Source organism: Lethenteron reissneri, chromosome 27 (assembly GCF_015708825.2).
Source record: "Lethenteron reissneri isolate LAM-NWPU_2019-01 chromosome 27, ASM1570882v1, whole genome shotgun sequence".
NCBI lineage: Eukaryota > Metazoa > Chordata > Hyperoartia > Petromyzontiformes > Petromyzontidae > Lethenteron > Lethenteron reissneri.
In genome coordinates, this window is record NC_083805.1 from 7,279,369 (window position 1) to 7,305,945 (window position 26,577).

The window sequence follows — 26,577 nt, forward strand, 5'->3', positions numbered from 1 at the left end:
CTGTGCTCGATGTATACATTGCGAGTCTTGTTCATTATAAAATTACTGGTGCATGCTTGCAAACCTAATCGAATTATTTATTCTGCAGACTAATATGACGAATGAGAAACATTCCATATTCTATGTAAAGATTACCACATTATATTGACAGGTCACCCATGTTATGGGAGTGCAAAGCATACATATTATTTCATTTCTGAGGAGATTCAGAGGAACCCATGTTGTCAATTATTACCTTATGAGCTGGCCGATGAGATGAACACATTTATAAGTTAGGTCAATGTGTCAGGTAATTATTTTCCCTTTGTGTGCCCTTTTCCTGTCATCCATTTACTGCATAAAGTAAGGGAAACCTGTATAGACTTGGATTGATTAATTAAATACAATCTACAGGGTGTTTCAAAAAGATGGACCAGATTTGAAATCGCTATATCTCTGCAACCACGAACCGCCCATGAATGAAATTCTTACCACTTGAAAGGGCGGGGCATAGAGTTTCAAATGATGACCGCTAGATGCCTCTCCCAGCGCACAAACAACCCCTAGCCTCAGTCATCCGCAACACAAGGCGTTTTGCGTTCTGCAGTTCAGCAAGACCGAATCCGTAATTTCGGTGCATCATAAGTGGAGGTGGGGGGTTGAAAAAAAGAAATCTGAATTACAATATTCTACCAGACAGGACAACATAACATACATTTTCTCTGTCTAATACATTTACTATTACGTATTATTTATTGTAAACTTTTTAACAATGTAATCATGATGTTGATACAGTATTGAGATATTTGTTTTCAATGTTCATTGTGAATTAACACGATTATAGTTGTTGAATGTAATTTATATAAGAGTTTAACAGTTTTGCTGTGTGTCAAATCAAGTCGTGTAACAACATTTTTTTAAAGGATAGATTGGACAAAAATCCGATGCAACACTTTTCTTGATAACCTCTTTTCGTTCCGATCAATTCCGATCGGACCATTGTTGAGCCGATCTCCTGAACTGCCAGATCGGATAAGCTGAGATTGCGCGATCTCCAATTACACGACCCAACGCGATGGATGGTGCACCCCAAGTACAGTGATACCTCGGTTCACGAACGCTTCTGTTCACGAACAACTCGGTTCACGAACAGAAAAGTTCATAAAAAAATGCTCCGGTTCACGAACTCCACTTCGGTTCACGAACAGGAGCCGCGGCCATTTTAATGCTATTTCCAGGCTGTCACATGGTCGTGACTTCCTGTAGGAAGATCGTGGAGAGAAGAAGAGATACAGAAAGAAGTACTGTGAGTACTGTGAAGACACTTTCAGTGACTTTTTGCTTTTTGGTGTGCTTTTTAGCACATACAGTACTGGACTGTACAATACTGTACTTACTGTATTGTACAGTTCACCCGTTTGAGTGCTTACTGAAGTCATCTCAAGCAAGCTTAGTGTTCTCTCTTTATACATTGCTATACTGTACAGTACTAATGTGTATTGTAATTTGTTTCATATTTTTGTGCTTCAAAAAACAAAAAAAAAGGTCAGAACGGATTAACCGGATTTACATTGAACCCTATGGGAAAATGTGCCTCGGTTCACGACCAATTCGGTTCGCGACCAGAGTCAGTTCACGAATTAACTTTGTGAACCGAGGTATCACTGTAGTTGCTACGGTAGAGTTAGCGCAGTTCACTTATTTGTCTTACATTTTAACTATAATTCCATTTGTTGTATTCACATCGTTGGAACGATGCGTACAGTGTTATTTATAACAGTGGATATATATATACAGTGGATAAATAAAACAATATATCGTTAAATCAGGGAGTACATTAATTATAATGCGTTGATAAGCAATTATATTGACATTTATTCCACGACAGTGAATGATGAATGTCTTCCATTCACAAAGTTTTGTTCTGAATTTCACGGCACTGAAGGGACATATCCCAAATATTTACTTGACATTGAACCTCCAGATGTGATTACTTTCAATTGTTAACTCACAATCTACAAAATGTTCATTATTGGAATGAACAATTACATAGACTTGTCTCTTTTTGAGGATTCTGCCATTGAAAATTCCAGATTGTTTTGAAGCAAACTTATGGATGAAAGTCTGACCTCTGTTGCAAGTGTTGTGCCAGAAATAACTGTCATCTCGACAACCATGCTTAGCACCCACGCATCAAAGGCACTGTCAAATTTATGGCAGCATATGCCAACTGTGTATATTTAAACTTGTGATGAATGGTTTTACCAATGGTGATTACTTTTTTGGCCTTGAAACTAAAATGATGACTTTATCCATTTCACTTCAACTCCATCCCTTCCCAGAGCAGGACAGAGCCTATGCGTCACGTGATGTTTTCATCACAGAAAATACCACGGGTGCTGCGAGCCATATTTGGCCGGTGAGTTGTTAGCCCGAGAACTCCCAAGTTAGGGCATATCATTTCGACTGTTTGGATTTGTGCTGACATTCAAGCTGGTTTAAAACATCGTCAAAATGTTAAACATTCACGTCCTATGAAGTCAATATCAACCAAGGACGTAGTTGGAGAAAAGGGGAGTGCCAATTCAAAATGCAACAAATTACACAACAAATACCAATGTGAAATATTAGTAAGGATTAGAGGGATGGAATTCGAAATAATTGATTCCTTATTTCTAATATAAGCTGCCATGGCAAATGATTATCACACTGGACTTGCAATCCAAAGGTCTTCGGATCATTCTCCCTCGGCAGTTGAAACAAATAGAGCAAGTTTCTTCAATTCCCCTGCCTCTGTCCACCCTGCAGTATAAATGGGCAACACAACACAACAGGGGGCGCATGTGGTGGGGTAAAGTGTGGGTACTCGCACCTCTTCCTAGAAATCTGGCCTGTGTGAGGAAGAGTAGGCCAACATATCCTCTGGAGGGGATCTCTATGGCTTCCTCCAGTGGAAGCCCTTCTGCCAGCAGCCGCGTGAGCAGGCAATGAGCAGTTAAACACGTAGGCTTTCACGACCAATATTGTCCATTTCACACGCAGTCTTTCGTGACCAATATTATCCATAATATAGGTTGCTTTTTGGGGTTAGATTGCGTAAATATAAATGTGTTGTTAAACCCGACACCACCTGACAGAGCGGGTTTAACGACACTAAAATTTACGCGATCATACCCAAAAAAACTATATTATGGATATTGTCCATAATAAAGGTTTTTTGGGTTAGATAGCATAAATATAAATGTATCACCAACCCACCACCACCCGACACAGCCAATTAGCAAGGTTTGTAACATAAACAAAACGTGCTAATTAGTTATTATTTCAGCACATCAGTGTGTTTGGAGAGTAAACCCACAACATTTACAATTCGAGTACGAAGTTTCCCTGGCGATTACAACCAGTGTCATCAGGCGATTTGCCGGAATTGTAAAGAAGTCTTCTGAGCAGGGCTACACGTTAACCTTTTTATTGTTACACGCTTTTATTTAACTCTTTTCTTCTGTTGTATACTCAAAAAAGAAATCTTGTAACTCAATTTTTACACACTTCCCAATGTGCTATCGACTGCAAACTTCGTATAGCTATGTCATACTGATGACAACACGATATTCTATCATTAAAATTTAAAATATATATATATATTTAAACAATCTTTTTAACGGCTCTAATTGTCCACGCTCAACTGACGTTTCCTGTAAATCACCACGTGGTCCCTTACGTCACGGCAAGCCTCGGGGAGCCACGCCCAGGGGCGGGGCATGTGGAAGGAGGGGAGGGGCGATGAAGGAAAGAGGCAGGGGGAGGGGCAGCTCGGACAGTACATTTCATTAAAGCGTGTTTTTTTTTTAAGTATTTTAAAATATTTTATTATTGTTGAGTGCTGGTGCATGTTGCTGTGCTGCAATGCATCGCGTACCGGAGATGAGGCAGTCTCTCTGCGGCGATGGGGGAGAGTTAAACTGGGCCGCATTGAGCTCCTGAAGCAGCCGGTCCAGCTCGGAGAGGTTATTGCCGATAGATGAGCTCATGCTTGACCCTCTCACCTCACCTCCTGTTTCGCACAACAGCGGCAACATGCTCACAACTTGGCGCACACACACTTCACACTTTGAGTTACAGCTCCGGCATGCACACCCCTCCATACGCGCTAAAAATACGCGAAGAATGTTGAGAATTAAGTTGTGAATAAATCAAACCCAGGTTTTTGTCCGCATGCTCATGTAAACTTAAGTGTTCATATCAGGTATTGTAATAAAAAAATGTATAACGTATGAGATGCTTTACATAATGTACCATTTATGTGTGGTCATGAAGTTAATAGAAACTAAAATGTGTTTATCAGTAACACCAACCATGATTAACAAATATAACAAACAGCTTTGCTGAATGGATTACATAGTCTAATCCCTTATAAATGATAAAGAGGCTGTCCCACTGACATGGTACATGAGCAAAACATATTTTCTTGTCAAATTGGTACGAATTACATTCGCCACGATTTAGTTTCTGGGCACAACATGACTGAAGCTGAAGGGTCCCCCCTTTTGTGGAAATTGGATACGATAGTGCTGCAAGGCTGGCTGCTAGACATTGGCTTTGGGACAATGGCTTAGAAAACAATGGGACGGCTGAATACCTATCAAATGTATAATTTAAGCCATGTCAACAGATGCTGAGAATTCCTCTGTTCTGAAAAAAAGCCTGTCCGTCATATCAATGACTTCTCTTTCACACTTGCAGTGATTTAAAAAAAAATTGTTTACTGATGAGATTTAATATTTAAACATATTCTTTTCAGGGCACACATACCACATTGTGTGGTATCAAGGTTTTTACATTTAAACGCACTCATAATTTACGTGATTTCACAGTAATGTACTGTCTACCCATATATATGTGCTGTGATCCACAGTAGGAGTATAATCCGATCGTTCACTTCGAGTTTGGAATCGTGCAGTGAGACGAGTAAATTGATCAAAAGTTACGTCATTTTCTTCACATACAGAATCGGAATCTTTAATTAAACTCCAAGAATCCGATGAGCTATGAAGCTCTTTATGACAGATGTTAGTTAATGACAGTGTATGTTATTTAAATTTGTGCAACATGAATGTGTATCACGTGCAAAGAAAAAGGATTTCGTTATACATTATTTCAATACTTGTAACATTAACACGTAGGCTTTTGCGACCAAAATCATCCATAAGAGGTTTTTGGGTTAGATCGCGTAAATATATAAATGTGTCGTTAAAACCCGCCACCACCCTACACAGCCAACTAGTAAGGGTTGTAAATGTTGTGGCTTGGCTCTCCAACACACCGGTGTGCTGTTCTAGTGACGAAATGGCCACGTTCTGTTTACGTGACAACCCTTACTAGTGTCAAAAATACCCTGATGTCATTCGAGACGAGTAGGCCATTGTATGCTAGCGCTGAGTTACATTTTTGGCAAGTTAGAAAATTACCTGCAAATCACTTAATTGGGATAGCAATCGACTGTCGAGACTAATGCCCTATTTGCACATCCAGGTACTGAGTCACCTTGTGCCCACAGGGTTAGCCCTTTCAAACGTTTGAGATGAGACGTAAAGCTATTTGGGACGTCTCTGCATAAAGGGCACAATATAAATACACAATGATAATTATTACATCTATTGTTCATCTGTCGATAAGAGGCGCCCAGATGTGGTATCATGGAAACGCTAAATTAATCATATTACCTGCGTGTTTTAATATGCATTTATTCATGGATAACTGTCTGAATAATTTCACTGATAGGCATGAAAAAGCTTAACCAGCGTCATCACCTGCATCAACATTGATAAGGTGAGGTTCACTGTGAAACGGCCTCCTCCGTCAGAAAGTGGAACTTTCACCAGTAGCACAGCATTGCTGATGGAGACGAATACTAAAAAGAGCTCACTTGATTACAGACATACTCTTTGGTTCTTTCGGTAAAGTCACGTAGGTATAAAATAAAATTAATCACGACGTTTCGGGCGCAACACAAGCGTCCGTCATCAGGTGGGAAAGCCTGAAAGAACCAAAGCAGTCACGAAAGCTTAAATTCAAGATTGATTACAGACACATTATATTTTTCTACATAATACCATTAGCCTTTTATTGGAGGCTAGGCTCTTAATTAGTGCTGTAGCTATACATCAAGGTAATTCTAGTTTTTTTTCACTCTGAGTGTAAAGGTGGCAAAAACTGCACAGATAACCAAACAGCCATGGCAATAAATGGCATACTACAAATGATGAGTGTGCTGACAACTACACTCCTCTAAAAGAGGTACACATTCGTCAGAGTATTTTTATCTTGACTTTTCCAATAAAGCTTTAACCGCCCAGTTCACTTTCCTATACCTTCAAACCTGCATATTTTCGGCTGCTGACATTGCAAACAACACAGTGCTGTGCCCAGTAATTGGAAACGTGTGTATTTTTGTGCAGTTTTTATTTATGCCATTACAAAACTGAATGATGCTTTTTTTTTGCACAGAACTGCTTCTTTTCTGGTTGGGAAGACATGACATGCGCGTGTAAGACACAATCACGCACGCAAAAAAATCGGACACAATGACATCGGTGATGTATTTACAATTAAAATAAGTAGCATATGATGTCATTCAGTGGTAATTAATTAGTGCCGCGAACAACGTGGAAATTTAAATATTGAAATTGTTAACGTCTCATCATTTATTGAGCTTTCAAACTAATTGACCATACATTTCTCACCTACAGTAAAAACAAATAAGTGACATTCCAATGTATATCCTTGAAGGGTATACTCCATTGAACTCTCGTATCTAACTAAACTAAAAAAAACGAAACGATTAAAATTATTTGTATTTTACCAGCTAAGGCCCACGGAGCCATATAGCTCTTTTTCAAAAGCAACCTGGCCACAAATTATAGCTTCATGAATTGGCTTATCATGTGGAAATTTATAGCAGCCACATACTCTAAACGTGGCACTAAAAACTGGAGGACCCGGATAAAAATGCATGCGACCACGGGGAGAACATGCAAACTCCAAATATACAGGCTTCAGGGTTGGGATCGAACCCACAACCTCCTAAATACCAGGCGAGATAGTTAACATCTCGCCAATCATGTTAATGCCACGTTACCAATAGTATATTATTACATTTTTTTTGTATAGCATTTAATGACGAAAGGATTAAATGGCAAATTGGATTTACTCCATGTGATGTCAATTTAACGGTTATGGTAGTTAACTATAAATGAGCATGTGCCTTAAAAAATAGGACATTTTGGGCACGTTAAATACCACAGCACTGCTGCAAGGACAGTTCTTTAACTACTTTTTTGTGTTTAGTTTGTTGTCCTTCTCCCCGCACCTCCGATTAACATGGGTGGCTACGTACGGTGTGAAAGAAGTGCAACATACATACAACATACACACAACATACATACAAGGGCAGCATTAAATACAACAGCGATGCTGTAAGAGTAGCAGCGCAATTCATTCCAGAAAAAGCAAAAAAACCATGTAGGCACTTATACAAAATTCTGTTTGAATGTTCCACGTTGATATAAATAAATGTCATGCACAATTAATGAGATACACGACGGTATACAATGTAAACTTTTCATCTGACAATTTTTTTTTATTAAATACTAAAACCCCTTTATGTATATTGACATGCGGTATTTACTCATTAATACAATGTACTGTATATCACATTCCACAACACCACATTTTATCATTGTGATCAGGAATTCCTCCAGTGGCGTGAATCTTGGCATATGTATAATTAATTAGGCTCTATGCTTCTGCATTAAGCTGCTATCGCCTCCTGTAACCTTCACGCCAGAAGACAAATTGCACACGTGGTTGATGCTATTTAGTGGCATATATATAGACGTCTTGCAGTTTTTTACTTATTACTTATTAAGGACGTTTATGCTAATATTATACACGGTTTCATGTTTTTCTTCCTGTTTGCAATAAAATAAACACACTGAATTATTCACGTAAATAAGTTGCCACGTGCAACACGTCAAGGGTCCTGGGCCTATTTCACGTTGGAAGGGTCAAGCCAGATAGACAGAAGGTTGACATTGAAGCCCAAGAGAAGCAAAGTGCCGCGAGGTGACTGCATTTGCAATTCATGAGCTTCTTGCCTTTGATGATTTTAATGAGGTTTCCTTACCTTGCACATTAGAATTGTGGAAAGGGTCAGTTGATGTGCTTGGTAACCACGTGCACCAATTTTTCAGCTTTCATGGCCGAGAATTGTTTGTTTGGAGTAGGGCAGAGAATGTTATCATGTTGACTATACGCTTGTGGCCGTGAAACCAGGACACTGTGTTTCTATTGTCTTTATAATTCGAAGCTTGAATTACTTTTAAAAAAAGAGGAAAATAAATATTACATGCCGTAATGAAACTGCGGTAATATTTCATACAAGAATTACATACTGTATAGTTTCTGGGGTGTATGTGTGTTTTTTTGTTATGTTATATTGGTTTAGATTTGACACTTCACTGTTATTAATGTTCACATCTATAGCACCTGTACAACTCCCAAGTTTGTCACTGGGTTACCACATTACATGGATATGTCTCAACAAATTGATAAAGTGACTTCTTCTGTACCATAGTTACCTTGCACACAACACTAAATCTGCACTTGACTTTTTTGTAACAAAATAGTAATCACCATTTTATTTCTTCAGGTCATTTTCATTTTACGAACACATTTCACCTTGTTTATATGACCACACTTTTTTTCTCACATCTCCCTTACAAAGGCAACTTGGTGTATCAGTGGGATCCCACTTGGTTTAATATCAAATAGTGAAGAAGTGTCCAAAGGACACAACTTTGATGCTTATTTTGATTCTGGGTAGTCCACCAAACCAGATCTTGCATGCAGTGAGTTGATGATGGGTTCAGTGCGGTTACCAATGACTGCTTTGACACTTAATTTGACGAAATTCCAGCGATGAATTTTTGTTGTATGATGATTTTGACTGCTGCATGTCAGGGCATGTATCTTCACGGGGTAGGTGGGAAATTATGCTCCTCAATTTTGTGAATAAAAAATGAGACTTCAAATTACCTCAGATGTAGTTCTGCGATACCTCCATCTGTGGGCTGTTCTCTCGCACACGAGGTGATGGACTGCTCTGAATAGTTAATTCGCATGGCAACAATGACACTGATACATCAATTGGAACGAATTTTGGAGAAGAGAGAGAATGTATGATAAGGATGTCGGAGCAAAATATTTAATGGGATAGGGGCATCAGAGCACATCCCAATATGGAATGGCCGATGGAAGGACCAGTATCCTATAGTCCAATAACAATGGCGGATATCGTTAAGAATGAGTTATATAAGGAGGGGTGATCATTTTGGACCCATGAAGCATAACCCTATTTTTCAAATAAGGTCTATTATTTGTTGAACGCAGTGTTGCCCAACCCCCCTGTTCGGCAAGTTCTGCCTGTACAGTACTCTGAATACAGTGCAAGTCTTCTTATCCATATTATTATGCGTGCACCACAATTGATCATAGAAAACCTGTCACCCGCACAGCCTATGTTTTATGTGCCTATCCGAGGAATATGAGTTAGTTAGAAGTGGTAGCAAAATCACCCCTCTTTTCCACAAATAATTCACCTTTACATACGACAACAAATATGATTTAAGATTCTGTCAATCCATTCCTTGAGAAAGGACTACCTATACGATGTGAGAAGTGGTAGACAATTCATCCTATTACACATGCTAATACAACAGTAAAGGAAAACTCACATTCGTCAAGAGTAACAGGAGCCAAACACATTTGAGTGGCTACCATGCACTATGTATGTTGAACTTCTTTCGCACCGTACCTAGCCAACCGTTCTACGCGGAGGTGTGGGGGAAGGGCAAACTAAAGAAAAAAAGCAGTTTTAAGGAAATTAGTTTTCACTCCAGATGATTTAAAAGTGCATAGCTCCAGTGGCTTCCTAATAGCAGAAGGAAAAGCATTCCAGACGGCCACAAAAGCGCATCTGAAGGTGCGCGATGCAGTGACCGTCTTTGTTCGATGGCAAGCCAACAGCCGCTGCGAGGATGACCGGAGTTCGTGTGATGGTTTATGTTCCTACATTGCTAAGGGTGGTGATGGAAATGATAGTAGCGGTGAGAGACAGAAATGGAACAAAACATCCTTCAGAGAGCAAATGCAAGACAACAAATCTAAATTAAAATCATAATTCAAACTGTTACGAAAAGCTAAGTGGGCTCCAGCAGGAAATGTTACGAGAAGGGATGATGGCCGCTGGTCGACACCAACAACGGAGTGGTGGCCAAAGGAGAGAAACATTGCCCAAGAGGACATCCTCTGAAGAGATGCAGTATGAGAATGAGATGAGGTCATTTGCTGCAGTTAAATTAATTGTTCCATCGTGTGATTGAGGGGGATGGATAGTGACGGCTTGGAAAGGCCTTCATCCAACAGTGGATATATCATTGCTTATGATCATCGTACCTTATTTAATAGATCTAGATATTACATGCACAATAAAGGCTCATAAAATAGTTCCTAAAAAAAGTTATAAATTAAACATAGGGAATTTAATCTACAGTCATGCATTATCCACGCAAGCCGGTTCCTATTGTGGTGTTTTCAAAACTAAAACTTCTGGAGAGAACAGATAGTGTAGTTTCCAACGACATAGAAGGGCATTCAGATGTAAACTAGCAAATTCATGTCCTTTTTTGGGTATGTAGTAACAGCAATTCTCCATCATCTATGAGTCATACTGCACGCATTCTTAAAAGCATTTGAAGACAGATAACAAATGGGTCACACATGCTGCCAGGGATAACATTTACGAATACACATGGCAGACTATTACCATCGTGTTTTAATGCAAAACAATTAATTGTGCACACACGTTTAGCTATCCTCGAGTATATGGCATGCAATTGTAGCACATGTTCATTTTCTTCTCAGTGGGAAAACAATGTTTTTCTCTACCACACTGCTCTGTACAGTACTATTGTTATGCTCCAAATGCAACAACAGACTGCATAGCTCAATTATGCATATTGTAAAGATGCATATTACTTAGAAGTCAATCGCAGAAATATACAAAACTAATACTGTATGTTAATCCGGCAATATTCATGATAAACTACTGGAGTCGCGCTGGAATGTGTTAGTCCATTAAAGAATGTCCTGGCTTTTGAGAAAATGAAATCCAGACAGGGCCACACTGCAATTGCCCTTTGACCTGACAAGCCCCTTGCTCTCCCGAGCTGCTTATTTAAACCCAGTGAATTACAGCTTGGCCACACACTCTCATTAGAGAACACACAACCTGTGTCTTGTGTCAGCCAGTGTTCATTCCTTTTATGAGAAATCTTGGAACAGTTTAGCAAGCAGATGAGACAAATCAAATGCATGCAATATGTTGTTGCAATGCTGTATTTCCTTCTACATTATCAATGACGCAAGCCTAACAAATGCAGCGATGCTGGGATCTGCATTTCAATGATTCATTGCTGGCACGTTTTTCTAATCCTGTCTTTTTGGACATACATTTACAAAACGTGTCCCGAATATGAAAGGCGTGCAATGTAATTTCACTGTGTACTATCAGCTGCCTTCTAATCAGTCAAGCAGACACAGCTAAACATTACTGATGAAAGTATCAAACAATATATTTGTTATGTATTTTAGAGCATAATGTTTAAGTGAGCATAACAACTTGAAAACACACGATCAAGGTTGGACTCATTCTCTGTAAATATAAGCTAAATATCTTGCCATTGTGTGTGTACCCTACACTTTGTGCAAAACAAGGCCACAGCCTGGATTTCTTTCCTCTGTTTTCATAATACATGAACAACAGTGGGCACAGGGGTTGGTACGCTGGGGGCCTACTGCAAGGTCATAGAAAATGTGAAACCATGCCGAATTCTTTAGAGCTTGAAACCCACGCGGAAAGTAGAAAATGTACATTTATCTAGAACAACATGTGAAAAATAACATTTTCATTCATCTTCCAGTACAAGTAAAAAGGTAAATTGTGTTTGTGACTGTGGGTAAATAATTAAAAGCAACCCACTTGATACTTCATTAAGGGTATAAACACAATACTCTACTGTACTGGGGATGTTGCCATGGTGTAAATGGTTAACACACTGGACTTGAAATGCAGAGATCGCCAGCTCAATCTCCCAGCGTGACAGCTGAAACAATGGGCACAGTTATTAAATCTCACCCGTCTCTACCCACCAGCAGTAGACATGGGTAAACCACCGTTAGTCGACTGCCGGTTAACCTCTAGAGGGGTGGTTCTCGAGTGCTCCCTACTACTTACTAGCAGTGGCATAATCAAGAAATCGTAGGACTGCGCACCTTTACAGTTTACTCTGTTAATTTACAAAGAAACATATAACATCCATTATAGCCAAAATAGAAGTGTGACTTTACACATCTGACTAAATGCTCAACCACGACCCAAGAAGGCCTATTATCTATGAATTCACTACATTTATCCATGGAAAAAAATCATGGGTAATCCCAAACAGGATGAATTTGCGAATGAAGTCCTCCTACCCGTAAAAGATTCATGGAGAACAGGAGTTCCGACAATGTCCCAGAGCACATGCCAAAAAAGGGCCAGTCAACATCCATGAATAACCCGAGGAAAATGAGCCCTTCCACAATGCAGGATGGGAAAACCCATGGGTAATGACAAATAGAATGAATATGAGTGTGCGTAATGGTACTTTTCACACACCCTATAGTTCCCATCCATAATTGACGTCACGCACCTGGGGGGGGGGGGTCAGACATTTGTGACGAGGGGGGGGGGTGAGAAATGTGACGTCACATTAAAATGCGCAACTTTAATTATAAACAACATGTTCTACTTAATTAAATAGAATTGTTATAACACAAATTTTGATATATTTTCATTATTAACTATTTGATTATCTCAATTTACTAAGGTCACCTTTAATTTATTCCATGAAGGAGCATTTTGCTTCTCCATCGGAGAATGGAGAAGCATAAATTTAGTTATTCAACATTTTGATTTTCATTATTCTACCAGGGCTTTTCATTCTGTGGAATGAATATGTGATTGTTATAATTGTACTCTCCATTTTGCTTCATTCTACTACAAAGTTTCAAGTATTTTTTTTAAGTTATAATTACTTTTAATATATGATAATTATAGGAGAATTTCAATATAATATTCTGAACATCTGCAGTTTTAGTTAGACGATGAATATTTTCATGTGAAATTTATGCTAAATTTCAGCTATCCAACGACTCCTTTTTAATACGTGTTTTCTCATACAACATCAGAGTGCAGGGCCACATTAAATACGCACTACAATTGTAGAGGTGATACGCGCTGGGATTAGAGATCGTATGCCAGCGCGTGATGATTGGCTGTGTAGGTGGTGACGTGCGCTGACGGTGGAGGATCAGGGGTCAGCGCGGGGTCGTGGGTTACGGGGTACTGATTGGCTGTGGGCCGGTGACGTGCTGAGAGGGAGTGATCGGGTGGCAGCGCGGTGTGATTGGTGGAGGAGTGTTAACACGCGCTGGGGAAAACGGATCGTAGAGAGAGTGCGTCGTGATTGGTTCATTAAGGAGCGATGCTCACGTTGAAGTACGCATCAGCTCCGCCTCTCGTGAGCAGGGGCTATAAAAGGGGATGCACACAGGCGTGGGGGCAGTGTGTAACCAGCGAAGAATGAAGACGGGGATGAAGACCTAGGGCCCTGCGGTACCTAGTCCCGCTGTCCTAACGGGACCGGGACTCTGTGTAACCCAGAGGCGAGTGTAGTGTGTGTAGCCATAGGCGTAAGGTCTACACGAGCCGAATGCAGTGTATTGTGTAGCCAGGGACATAGGGTCTACACGAGTCGAGTGTATTGTGTAGCCAGAGGCGTAGGGTCTACACGAGTGAAGGGTATCGTGTGTAGCCAGAGGCCTAGAGTTTACACGAGAGTAGTGGAGTGTGAAGTCGGAAGAAAGGAGACTACACGTTGTATTTTGACACGTAAAGATTTAATAAAAAGTGTGTTCCCGTCAAGAAGTTCCTGCCGTCAATTCCCATACTTCAACTGGCGTCAGAAGTGAAACGGTCTTCCAAGCATGGATACAAGGAGGAACCGTCGGACCCACGGGATTGACCACGGGGACAACCTCGACGACGCGGGCCAGCTGGCATCGGGGGGTGAGGAAGAGGAGTTGCCCAAGGGGCAGGATCCGCCGACGGCGCCGGACGAGAGACGGGGGACTGACGCCGTGCTTCGCGAAGCGCACTCCCGTCTGGCGGAGCTGCTGCTCGCCGCCGCGTCCATCCTGGCGGAGATCAGCTCGTCGGGAGGAGCGGGAACGGCGGCCGACGTTCTGCAGGGTCGCCCTGCAGATTCCCGCCAAAACGATTTGGCGATGGCCGCCATTTCATCTGCACCGACTTTTGGCGGGAACGGCCATCACCACGTGGCAGCGGTTCTCCATGCGCGCCCGCTGACGTCACCAACGCGCGCGGCGGACCGCCATCACACACCCGCCGAGGGGGCCGCCATCTTACACACCGACGGGGCGGCAGAGAGGAAGCACGAGGAGGAGGACGACTTCATCTTTCAGCAGCGCCTTCCCACGTTGTCAGCCTTCAAGGCGGAAGGCGGGGATTGGAGCCAATTTCAGCGCAGATTTTTGGCGCATCAGGAGATGTCCGCCTGGTCCGACGCTACGGCACTGCGGGCACTGCCTGCCATGCTGGATGACAACGCGCTCGCGGCCTTCACGTCCGCACGCAGGTCGGACCGCTCCACGCTCAAGGATGCGCTGGCTCTCATGGCCAAGGTCTATGGTCCTCCCTCGGTGTGCCGCCATCATTTTTATGCAAGACGGAAGGCGGACACGGAGACCGTGCTCGCCTACCGCACGGCGTTGCTTGCTCTCGCCGACGCCGCGTTCCCTCGTATGGACGAGGAGGGCCAAGATGCCATGGTTTTGGAGCAGCTGCTCAAGTTGGCGCAGGACCTGGGGGTCCCCATCAACACGGCCGATGAGACCGATATTTCATCCTTACGGGTCGCCACAAGCATACAAGCGCACGAGGTCCTTCAACGTAAACAGGGAGTCGTCTGCAACGCTGCCGTGGCCTCAACTCCGGGCCCAGTTGTCACCGTGCCCCAAGTCGTCAGCCCACGAGAGGAGGCGTTCATCGCGGGACGACCGGGGGACTGGAGATCGGGGGGTCGTTCGCCTCTGCGAGCGGCCCGCAAGCTGGAGCAACCGAGATCTCCGACGACTGTCATCACCTGCTATAACTGCGCCCTCGGGGCCACGTGGCCTCCGGTTGCCGCGCCCCACGTCAGCGCGCCATGGGACCGCGGCTGGACGACGACCAAGGCCCCAAGTCGTCCCTGCAAACCCCGGCGAGTCGCGGCACCTCACATGCTCGGCCCGCATACTCGACACATATGGGTCGTCGCGTTGCGGCGGGGGAGAGCCGAGTAGAGTTCGGGGATTCGGTTCGGAGAGGGGGATTCGGCCGGGACCGGGGAGACATTAAATGGTCGGAGTTGGGGCACAGAATAGTGGCTGCCAGAGCGGGTTCATCCGTCGTTACGGGATCTATTGATGGGGTCGAGGTCAGGGTGTTAGTGGACACGGGGGCATCGGCGACTATTATATCGGATCTCATTTACAACATTCTCCCTGTACAATGTCGTCCGCTGCTTCCAGTGGATGTGCCATTTTACGCCGCTAATGGGGGATCGTTGGGCATTATCGGTCAGATTAGGGCGTCTATTTGCATTGGGGATATCAAATTGTCGGGACCCGTTTTCGTTTCGTCCTCCCTGGCGGTTCCTTGTCTATTGGGCACAGATTTTTTGGCAAAAATGCCCATCAAAATTCTCATTGATCAGCGTTGCATTGAACTACCATCGGGTCGCCGTATTTCATTTTTGACGAACCCTACTGAAATTCGGACGGCGTGCGCTACGATACAAGCGTTAGCAACACAGACCGTGCACGTGCCCCCGGGTTCACAAATGTTAATTCCCCTCCGGTTGCGGAAACCATGGGTGAGGGAGACCTCGGATCAAGGCACGCTTTTGGGTCCTTCTAATAGGGCTGTTGGAGGTCTCGATTTGTCGGTGGCTCACACTTTGGTTGGGGCTGACAGGGATCCGGTTGTCAGGGGTTTAAACGCTGGGTCGCGGCCGGCCGTCATTCAGCAGGGCACCGTGCTAGCTCACGCGGCACGCGTCCCTGCGGAAGAGCGGCTGGTTGCGCAGGCTGATCCGAGCCCCACGAAAAACGTTAATCCGAAGGAGGACCTCGAATGGGTCGATTCGCTGTGCGCGCGACACACAAATGCCGATGCTCTGTCGCGATTGTTGCCTTGTCACAAATGTGCGTGCTTATCGGGATCGGCGCGCTGTAAACCGCCGGTTACGGAAGGTAGGGAGGCGTTGGTTGCGGCCGCGAGCACACCAATTGGGGATGGTCCCGCTACCCCTGGGGGTCAGGACTCGCTGCTCTCACTGTCATTGATTGAGTGGGGCCGTCTCCAAATGGCGGACAGCTCCCTGCTGGCATTGCGCCGCAAGACGGGGGGTTCCGAAGGTAACCACGACCGAACTGGCTCCTACGAGCTTAAGCAAGGCCTATTGATGAGATGGGACAGTTTGTCCCGGCGGCATGCGATTGTGGTGCCTGCTGCTGTGAGGGGGAAGGTTGTCTTGGCCACACACGAACGCCTCTTGCATTTGGGAGTTAACAAAACGCTTGCCCTGCTTCAGCGTGACTATTATTGGCCGGGAATGGGGGGTGACGTGGTGAATATTCTGAAGGGTTGTGTTGAGTGCGCCAGACGGAAACCACCGCCTGTGGCAGCTAATCCACCGCTGCAATCCATCCAGGTCTCGCGCACTAACGAGCTCGTTGCACTCGATATTCTGGGGCCTTTTCCGGTCACGCCTAGGGGTAATAAGTACCTGTTGGTGGGGGTCGAATATTTTACCCGGTGGCCTATGGCGTGGCCACTCGCCAACCAGTCGGCGGCGGCTGTGACGGACGCCTTTGTCCAGGGCTACGTCCTGGACAAGGGGGCTCCCAAACGCTTGCTGACTGACCAAGGGAAACATTTTTCGAGTAAATTACTGCAAGAGGTGTGCGACCTGTTGGGTACCAAGAAGGTGCGTACCTCCCCGTACCACCCGCAGACGGACGGGATGGTGGAGAGGCTTAACAGGACATTGACTTCTATGTTGTGCCAGCAGGTGTGTGAGGCACATGTTGATTGGGACCTGCAGGTCCCTGGGGTCCTCGCCGCGTATAGAATGGCCCCCCATGCAGCTACGGGATTTTCCCCGTTTTATCTGATGTACGGTCGGGAAGCCGACCCGCCCATGGAAACGCAGCTGGGTCTATCCGCACCACGAGCAAATTCGAAATTGCCAGAGCATATTAAATTTAATATTCATAAGCTGACAGAGGCAAGGGAGGCCGCACGGCTTAATTCACGGGCTCGCCAAATTGCAAACGAGCGGTTGCGGGCACGGAAGGTGTCCGTGCACAATTGGGAACCAGGTGACAGGGCCTGGCTGCATTGCCCGCAGGCACCTTTGGCTACGTCGCCTAAATTGTTGAAGCCGTGGCGGGGACCCGTGGAGGTCGTGCGGGTTGCACGCCCCCAGTGCGTTCAGATAAAATGGGGAAAACGCCGTTGGTACGTCCACCCCTCCCGACTGAAACCGTTCTCGCCTCCGTATGGCCTCCCCTTGTGTCATGAGGGCCGAGCATGTGACGTGACCAGCGACCCTGAGGGGGAATTGTCTTTGCCTGCTCCTCACATGTCTCCGCCTGATCCGCTCCCAGGTGTCTCGGAACTGACAGCTGCCGACCACCGGCGGCCGGATCTTGAGCGGCCGGATCTTGAGCGGCCGGAGCCACCGGACGGTCGCCAACGTCCCGTCCCATACGACGGACCGGCCAGACGGACTCGCGCTAGGTCGCGCTACTTTGTGTGACCTGCCACGTGAGGAGTCGAGGCAGCCGGAGCGCCTCGGCACTGCGTTTAGTCACAGAGACACTTGGCGCGTTCGTTTTCCGGTGTTCGCTTTTATTGTGTTCGTTTTCCGGTGTTCGCTTTTATTGTGTTGTTCGTCGGGCTGTATATTGCTTCATATTTAAGTGTTGTGTTGTTGTTGTTGCGTTACGGGGCACACTGACAGGTGGAGTTTCTTTGTTACTGCATTGACGTTAGGTTGTGTTGTTGGTTGACAGCCGGGCCGGCTGCGAGCTATGTGGGAGGGGGTGATGTAGAGGTGATACGCGCTGGGATTAGAGATCGTATGCCAGCGCGTGATGATTGGCTGTGTAGGTGGTGACGTGCGCTGACGGTGGAGGATCAGGGGTCAGCGCGGGGTCGTGGGTTACGGGGTACTGATTGGCTGTGGGCCGGTGACGTGCTGAGAGGGAGTGATCGGGTGGCAGCGCGGTGTGATTGGTGGAGGAGTGTTGACACGCGCTGGGGAAAACGGATCGTAGAGAGAGTGCGTCGTGATTGGTTCATTAAGGAGCGATGCTCACGTTGAAGTACGCATCAGCTCCGCCTCTCGTGAGCAGGGGCTATAAAAGGGGATGCACACAGGCGTGGGGGCAGTGTGTAACCAGCGAAGAATGAAGACGGGGATGAAGACCTAGGGCCCTGCGGTACCTAGTCCCGCTGTCCTAACGGGACCGGGACTCTGTGTAACCCAGAGGCGAGTGTAGTGTGTGTAGCCATAGGCGTAAGGTCTACACGAGCCGAATGCAGTGTATTGTGTAGCCAGGGACATAGGGTCTACACGAGTCGAGTGTATTGTGTAGCCAGAGGCCTAGAGTTTACACGAGAGTAGTGGAGTGTGAAGTCGGAAGAAAGGAGACTACACGTTGTATTTTGACACGTAAAGATTTAATAAAAAGTGTGTTCCCGTCAAGAAGTTCCTGCCGTCAATTCCCATACTTCACAATGACAATAGTTTAAAGCGATTTGAAGCATGTTTTATTTTCAAAATGGAAATATTGTTTTGGGGGGGGAGGGGGGGGCAGAGCTTTGTGACGTCATATTTGAGGGGGGTCTGACTTTTTGTGACGCCGTGTGACGAGGGGAGGGGTCAAAAATCGAGTGACGTCATTTATGGACGGCCCCTAATAGGAGGCGCAAATAATAGTCGTAGATGAGGTCTACTGTACTATGCCGTTGACTGATAGATAGATGTAAGTTCAGTGAAAATGCTTCTTCGAAGCATCATTTACACGATCGTAATTGGAAAACAAGCGCACATTTCAATTTCGTACAAATTATCGAAGAGTGCTGTCCAGTACTGTGGATATTATATACAGGACACAGTAATGACTTCAAAAGAAGTGCAGTATAAGTTGGTGTGCTGTTCGATTAACTACTATATAACAATGTGTCCTTGTAATGGCCTACAAAGCAGAAAGTTATTTCATCCTGAAGTTAATCACCACATTTTAATAAGCTGTGTAAACACATCCATTGCAAATTATATTTCCATGTTAACGTTTTTTTTCCTTCTTCTGATGGCTGGGTTTGCAGAGATAAGCTGCCCGGAAGCCACAGTTGAGTTCTAGGAAATTTTGTGAAGAATCGAGAACACAACTGGGAAAAAACGATATATAAATTACAAAAATCTAGGTCAACCACAGTAGAGCTCCTATTCTCTCAACGAGAATGTGGTGGCGCATACTCTCTTAGTGAATTATAATGTCCACGACTATCTGCAGAAATATACGTGAAGCATGAATCTGCCACTTCCGAAATCCCACTTCCTGGTGATTTTCACCTACGGATAAACGCGGATAACATGATAAATGTTCAAATAGCCTCTTATCGCAAGTACTCTAAATATATATATAACAAAAACATTTGCGGCCTTTATCAACTATGTACTCAGTCGAAACTGAGTCATCCCAGCTCTCTCAAATCCAAGACCTAAAAAATCACATTTAGAAACAATGAAAATTGTTTACAAAATGTGGATACTCTAAGGTGACATGACGACAAGCATCAAAATAAATATTAAAAAGTAGTCAAACAAGCTGACACACTTTCACCGAAATTATCCACAGCGACATTACAATGTATGTTCCGAATTCTGAAGTGGAAAAACTAATTAATAAATACAAATGGCGAAAACATCAAACATATCAGATTTGCTGATGATTGTACAACTGGAATAAATTGGACTTTTTTATTACAAAAACTGCAAAGTTTGGCTCAGGACAAAAACTTGTAATGAGAAAACAAAGGCCATGTACAACTAGTTCACAAAACAATTGCAGATACTGCATTTGCGTAACGGACACAACTGGAAAACACAACAGGATGTCTGCCTAGGATGTGTATTGCAGTTGGACCGAAACAACAATTAGGAAATTAAGATAGACAGAAGCGAACAGGTGGGATCATAATGAAAAGTAATATATTGCACCGATTCTATCCTATTATACTACATGAGAAAAACAAGTCTTTCTGGCTGGCTTCCTGGCTGGCTGCCTGGTGCACATGTCCATGGCAGTGACATCACCAATCACAGCTGCTTGATGATGTCACCTGCATTCCAAAGCGTTGAGCCGGGTTCGTAAGTCGCGATGACGTCACGCCTCCGCCTACATGGGATAATATCATATCATTCTAGACTGTATTAGACAAAGGTTTTGCTGGCTGGCTGTCTGGAGGGAGGGAGAAATGGATGGATGGATGGATGGTCACATCCCAAAGGACGTGCAAGCTGCTAGTATGCCTAAAGAAAGCTTTTAGCCGATACATACTAATTGCTGTGACATATGGGTTCAGGAACATGATCGGTAATGACGAAAATGGAACGACAGTTCTGTAAAACTGAAACGTGTGAGAAAAAAAGCATTGAGAGATGCATGCTTGTAATTACACTGAGTGACAGAAAGATGAACACACTCATTAGAGAACATACAAAGGTTAGAGACATCATTCATACTGTTAAGAAATATAAGTGGGCTTAAGCTGAAAAACGTTGCTTGACAGGATGATAGTCCATGGTCAAGAATAATGATGGAGTGGCTGCCAAGGAATAAAACGCATCCAAGTAAATGTCTACTCATCAGAACGAGCAATTAAATGAGCAGGTGCTCGGTGGATTAGTACATCACATGACCAAAAGAGATGGCTGTAGGTTGGGGAGGCCTTCATCCAGCAGTGGATTGACCATGACTGATGAGCACCGATTCTATTTGGCATCACAAGCAGTGGTGCTAGGATGGCTTGTAAATATGTTTTGAAACACTGTGCAATACAATACTGTACCACGTGCTTTAAGGATTTTAAAGACTACACTTGTAAATTAGAAGTTTCTGAATTCGAAAACTGATTAGGAACACTGCAGTAAAGACTAGTACATTTAATACCATACATGGTTTAATATTTCATATAATTCCTCATAAGCTTTAGCTAAACGTATTCGAAATAAAATCGGCTTAGTCATTTTGCCGAATTAAAATAAGTGTGCTAAATATGAAACTGGATCACTGCCACGGTGAAACATGCAGTGTGGCATTAGTTTTTTTACTCTACACTCAATAAGGGCCTCCTCCCCACCAACGTACCAAGAATGGCTGCATTTTTTATTTTGCCTGTGTAGTGGTGATACGCGCTGGGATTAGGGATCGTATGCCAGCGCGTAATGATTGGCTGTGTATGTGGTGACGCGCGCTGACGGTGGAGGATCAGGGGTCAGCGCGGGGTCGTGGGTTACGGGGTACTGATTGGCTGTGGGCCGGTGACGCGCTGAGAGGGAGTGACCGGGTGGCAGCGCGGTGTGATTGGTGGAGTAGTGTTAACACGCGCTGGGGAAAACGGATCGTAGAGAGAGTGCGTCGTGATTGGTTCACTAAGGAGCGATGCTCACGTCGACGTCCGCATCAGCTCCGTCTCTCGTGAGCAGGGGCTATAAAAGGGGATGCACACAGGCGTAAGGGCAGTATGTAACCAGCGAAGAATGAAGACGGGGATGAAGACATAGGGCCCTGCGGTACCTAGTCCCGCTGTCCTAACGGGACCGGGACTCTGTGTAACCCAGAGGCGAGTGTAGTGTGTGTAGCCATAGGCATAGAGTCTACACGAGCCGAATGTATTGTGGGTAGCCAGAGGCATAGGGTCTACACGAGTCAAGTGTATTGTGTGTAGCCAGAGGCATAGGGTCTACACGAGTCAAGTGTATTGTGTGTAGCCAGAAGCATAGAGTCTACACGAGTTAAGTGGAGTGTATAGTCCAAAGGATAGAGACCACCCGTTGTATTGTGACACGTCAAGATTTAATAAAAGTGTGTTACCCGTCAAGAAGTTCCTGCCGTCAATTCCAATACTTCACCTGTAACCTTTAAAATATTTAGCTTTAAAATCCTTCGATTTGTTGCATACAGTAGAATTACGAACGACACTTTTTTTACGCGATCTAACCCAAAAAAAACCTGTATTATGAACAATATCAATTTTAAATGTATGTCCTTTCACGCACACTAATTCACAAGTTATTTATGGACTTTTTTATATTCACGTTACAGTACTTCACAATGTACTCTCTTACCCAGCCCAGAAGCAGCAGTTTAGCAAAGTGGCTTGCAAATTAGAAGGTCGAGAGCTCAGATCTCTCTTTTGAGGTTCACTCCGTTCATCATCCCAATTGGGTCGATGATAATGAGTGCTCTCGTGTGAGGATGTCAAGAGTAGTCGTCTCATGGAGAGATTCACCTCCATCGTAGTCACGTGGAATGTCCACCACTGGCTCAGGGATGTAAGTGGGAGATGATCACTGCCTAAATGATCATCTGAGCAAGATATCGCTTTGATTTGAGAGACTGTTAAAAAAAGGCAACTTCCATTCTCTCCCTTTTATAAATTAGGGTGGGGGGGTTATGGTTACGGTTGTGATTCCGGGGGTTTGTGGTTATAGATGTCAAGTTATGAATTGTGTTGGGAATAAACTTGCATTGCCGTGAGTGCGTGACTAGCCGCCCAAACTATTTAGATTAAATATCTTATTTAAAGCGAGGTTTGTGAAACTTTGAATTATGTTAGGAACATATGGGACGTGCCTCAAGTGCACAATGGTTTCTACCAACGCCTGGCTGCACATGTGGCACTCATTTGGCCCAGAATACTGTATCCGGCCAAACAATGTGACGCTTCAGACTGAGAGCAGGCACTACAGTACTTAGTCTCCTGATACAAAATGAGACTAAACTTATGCATTACAAACGCGTTGCAATGGATATTGTAATTACGTTTCAATGGATATTGTTCGTGCAGAGCCAATTGCATACAATACAATACCAGCAATGACACGGGAAATAGTCCTAAACTTCGAGCTTTACATTTCTGGTGTTGGTACCAACTTGAGCCCTTGGGCTGCATTCAATTTGAAATCCAGAGGTCCCTTCTTTGATCTCCCAGCACGGGATGTTAAAACAATGGATAAATATCTCGATCTCCCAACGACCTGCAAGTTAAGTGCAGGTGGGGCAAAGTGTGGGTATTGCAACCTCTTAAAATATGTCTGGTCTCCGTAGAAAAGTAGGCCAAATGCCATATCGAGGGGGCTCTCTCGGGCTCCCTCTAGTTAAGGCCCTTCCGCGAGCAGTGGCGGAGAGTCAGAAATTGCAGGGGCTGCACCTTTACCTATTAATTATATATCAGAAGTGCTCCATGAACAAGCTAAAGTGCAGCTAACAATACTACCCTGCGTGACGTTTTTGGTAAGGGTAACAATACACAGGTAACAAATCCATCCAGTGCATGTGACTCAAACGGAGAACTATTCTTAACGGGCACCCAAAACAGCTACATTCATAAACATGCACATGATAACATTCGGCCTAACAGCACATCCCCTGTGGGACTTTGTGGCATCCACGGTTAACACCTCCACTTCCCTCCACTCTCGTTTTGTTCTTCCTGCTGCTGCTGCTACTTTTATTTGCATCTTCTCTTTCATGCCGTTCTCCCATATGGTTGACCGGCTTCCCCTACTCTTTCAAGCACACCTTCCTCGTATGATCACCTTCCATAAGGCTACTACTGGCTCGTCATAATAATCCCAAAGTATCTCAGCTTTCTATGGTGGACATCCTCCCAGCAGTCTGGTTTATATTTGCACTTTTTCCAGTACCGACTCATTTGTCCTTCTTGCCATTCAGGGAGTGCAAAGTATGCACTTTTAGCTGTGCATCTTTAATTATTGTATCCTTGCATTATTATTGCCCAAGATTCACATTGTACAATTGGGAGACCCGTTACATTTAGAACACAACAACTGCTTTTCCTATGCATCAGCTTCTATTTAAGTGATATGCCATAGGTGACAATGTGAGAGATTAATTATGGATCCAGGCAAAAACTAGCGGCACCGATGCTGCCCGCTACGAATAATTGGCTCTCAGGGGATTGAGGCAGCCTTCAAGGTTCACATTGACTCGTTAACAGTTATAATAACCACGACATATGGTAGTAGCTGCTCTCAACCAAGCTGACAGTGTGTAAAACAACCAATCTCATTTTTTTGCAAAAATGCATAACCCAAATTAAAAGATTTACCACGTTATTTTAAAAATATATATGTTGTCTCCACAGTCATGGTTATGTTAATGATAGGGTAGCTCACAAAGAGGGGGCAACTGCATCTCCTGCGTGTTACATGACCGGTTATTTTAAATCTCTTGACCAAACCTAAAAATATGTGGACAGCCATTCTCCAAATGCCCATCCACACCCACAAGCCATCCATCCCCGCACCAGCCTACAGTCTTCACTTTCTCCCACACTCAAGCTCGCAACTCACGACCAATGCATATAATCAACGGGACTCCCCATTTGTTCTGCTCAATTAACCCTGTTGACTTGGAGATGCACTTGATCATTTGCAAGTCACCATGGGGCACCAGGGCTAGATGCCAGAACAGTCATAATGTTCAGCGTTCTGGCCAGACCCATCTGTTTTCATGCCACACATATGGTATCTTTCTGGATAAATGCCTGTGTGAATCGATCACTCCCAACTGCGCCTTTTTTGCCTTTTGATTTATATACTTTGTAAGCATTTATTTTCCATGTGTATACACACACAACACTGCAATTTTCATACTTTCATAATATTTTCCCCACCATATTGTTGTTCTCCGGCAGTTTTAACTCTTTGTAGAATCTCATGCGTTTTCACTGGTGTGTTATAGCATGCCACTACACTGATTTACAGTGCCATGACAAAGCAATTTGGTTTACGGTGAGAGCTATGATGCGAAATTCAGAAACAAGACAACAATTTAAACGCGTAGGCTTTCGTGACCAATATTATTCGTAATAAAGGTTTTTGGTTGAGATCGCGTAATGTTTAGATGTGTTATAACCCTCCACCACCCATAAGTTTTGTCACGTAAACAACACACACTTAGTTACTACTTCAACCTGAACCCAAAACCTTTATTACGAACCGGACAAGTTGATCACATGGACTACGCAGTACGTACAACATATTTAGTTGCGGCTGAAATGTTTATTTAAACGTAAAAAAAAACAATACAAGAAACATTGTTACATTATCACAAACCACGAAGAGTTAAAAGGTAACAATGTCATTAACACCTTCAGTAGGAACCCACATTTTTCAACAAATCAAATTGCACGAATTAAACAACGGGTTAAGCAAACACCCAACCACGGACGTAATTTATCCACGAGGTCTCTGTTAATTAATAACAATTTGGCATGCAATTAACGCCGCTCTCTCTCAAAGTTTAGTGATGTCCAACCATAGTTACCTGTGGTTGCTGCGGATGAGATTAAAGCAGCAGTAATCCGTCGACAAGCTGTACACGGGTGGCAAATGCGTTGAAAGCACGGGCACTTTGGCTGCGTTAAAAGTTGCCAACTCCGGCTCTGACTCAGCGAGCGACTTAAGCCTAAACAACAACTCTTTTCACCGTTGTACACCGCTAACACTTGGGGGTATAGTTGCTGTGAGCTTGACTGTGGATGTGGATGATGATGATGGCTTAGCTCGGAGACCGCTAGTTTTTTTCAGCCCAGCAGGAAATCACCACCTCCCCCACACCCAACCCTGCCACTTCCTGCCAGCCCCGGACCATGTGAGGGCTGGGAGGAGAGAATTGGGATGGGGTAGTGGCAGTGTTACTCGTAAGTTAGTGGTGGTGTGAGTGCTTCTAGAGTGACATTTATTCATATAACGTGTTTGAAGCAACAGCTGCTGCTCCCTGTTGCTACTGCTGTGGATGGTGTTATCGATCCCATCGATTCTACGACTCGTGGTTCTTTCTGCATCTAATAAACAAACACGTTTCCCATGTTAATTTTACAATAGATGGGTGGAAGGATTGCTCTGTGCATGGATGCTTTAAGAAAAGCTCCTGAACATTCTTCAGTTTGAACCCCAACACATTTCCCCAAAATCTGTAAGTAGCATGCAGATATCAATCACAACTGGAAGATATGTTTTTATATCACAAATGTAAATTGAAACGAAAATC

At 44.1% G+C, this 26,577-nt stretch overlaps 1 protein-coding gene across 4 annotated transcripts in view; it reads right to left on the minus strand.

The window, feature by feature from the left end:
* PXN (paxillin) overlaps nucleotides 1-26,106 on the minus strand; it is a 56,453-nt gene extending 30,347 nt beyond the window's left edge. For all 4 annotated transcript variants that reach the window (XM_061561286.1, XM_061561285.1, XM_061561283.1 and 1 more), the window contains exons 1-2: nucleotides 25,852-26,106; nucleotides 3,899-4,033 (exon numbers count right to left, since the gene is read on the minus strand). In XM_061561286.1, coding sequence (XP_061417270.1) covers nucleotides 3,899-4,010 — 112 coding nt within the window. In that variant the 5' untranslated portion in view covers nucleotides 4,011-4,033; nucleotides 25,852-26,106. The remainder of the gene's footprint in view (nucleotides 1-3,898; nucleotides 4,034-25,851) is intronic.
* Nucleotides 26,107-26,577: the final 471 nt, after the last annotated feature.